The sequence below is a fragment of the Penaeus monodon genome, chromosome 25, assembly GCF_015228065.2.
Source record: "Penaeus monodon isolate SGIC_2016 chromosome 25, NSTDA_Pmon_1, whole genome shotgun sequence".
Lineage (NCBI taxonomy): Eukaryota > Metazoa > Arthropoda > Malacostraca > Decapoda > Penaeidae > Penaeus > Penaeus monodon.
The window spans coordinates 32,187,113-32,187,546 of NC_051410.1; the positions used below are offsets into that span (position 1 = coordinate 32,187,113).

General features: G+C 41.7%; 1 protein-coding gene across 1 annotated transcript in view; it reads left to right on the forward strand.

Annotated features, from left to right (window-relative positions):
* The window catches only part of LOC119589149 (mucin-12-like), a gene marked incomplete at its 5' end in the record, with an annotated part of 115,175 nt that overhangs the window by 52,491 nt on the left and 62,250 nt on the right, over nucleotides 1-434 (forward strand). Inside the window, 1 exon segment of the mRNA XM_037937724.1 lies at nucleotides 347-434. Coding sequence (XP_037793652.1) covers nucleotides 347-434 — 88 coding nt within the window.

Here is a 434-nt window from a genome sequence, read left to right on the forward strand (position 1 = left end):
ATAGAGTGTGGGTTGTTGGCTGTTGGATTTGAACCGGATAAGAAAAACAATGTTGTTCTCCGTCCTTGTTTTTATTTACAGATTTAAATAAGTTTGTGAATTTTGTTTTATTATCATGGTGTTTGGTACATCTCTCTGTTATTTACTTTTAGTTGCAATTGCAAATTAACCATTTAAATGCAATAGTTGTAAAATTGATGCACAGTAGGCCTTATAATAATACAAGTTTGCGCATTGCCAGAGTAAAAAATCCAGCTGTCGTAAAGTAGAGCGAAGCCAATAATCCTTTGTTTTAGCGTTTGCTGTAGTTAGAGCTGTAGTGCTAATGTAGTGTTGTTTGTTGCAGCTCGAGCCGTGCTCCGCCCAGCAGGGGTCTCCTCGAGGGGATCCTTCCCGCGTCAGACCTTGCCCCCTTCCCGCCCCTCCAGAGCGAG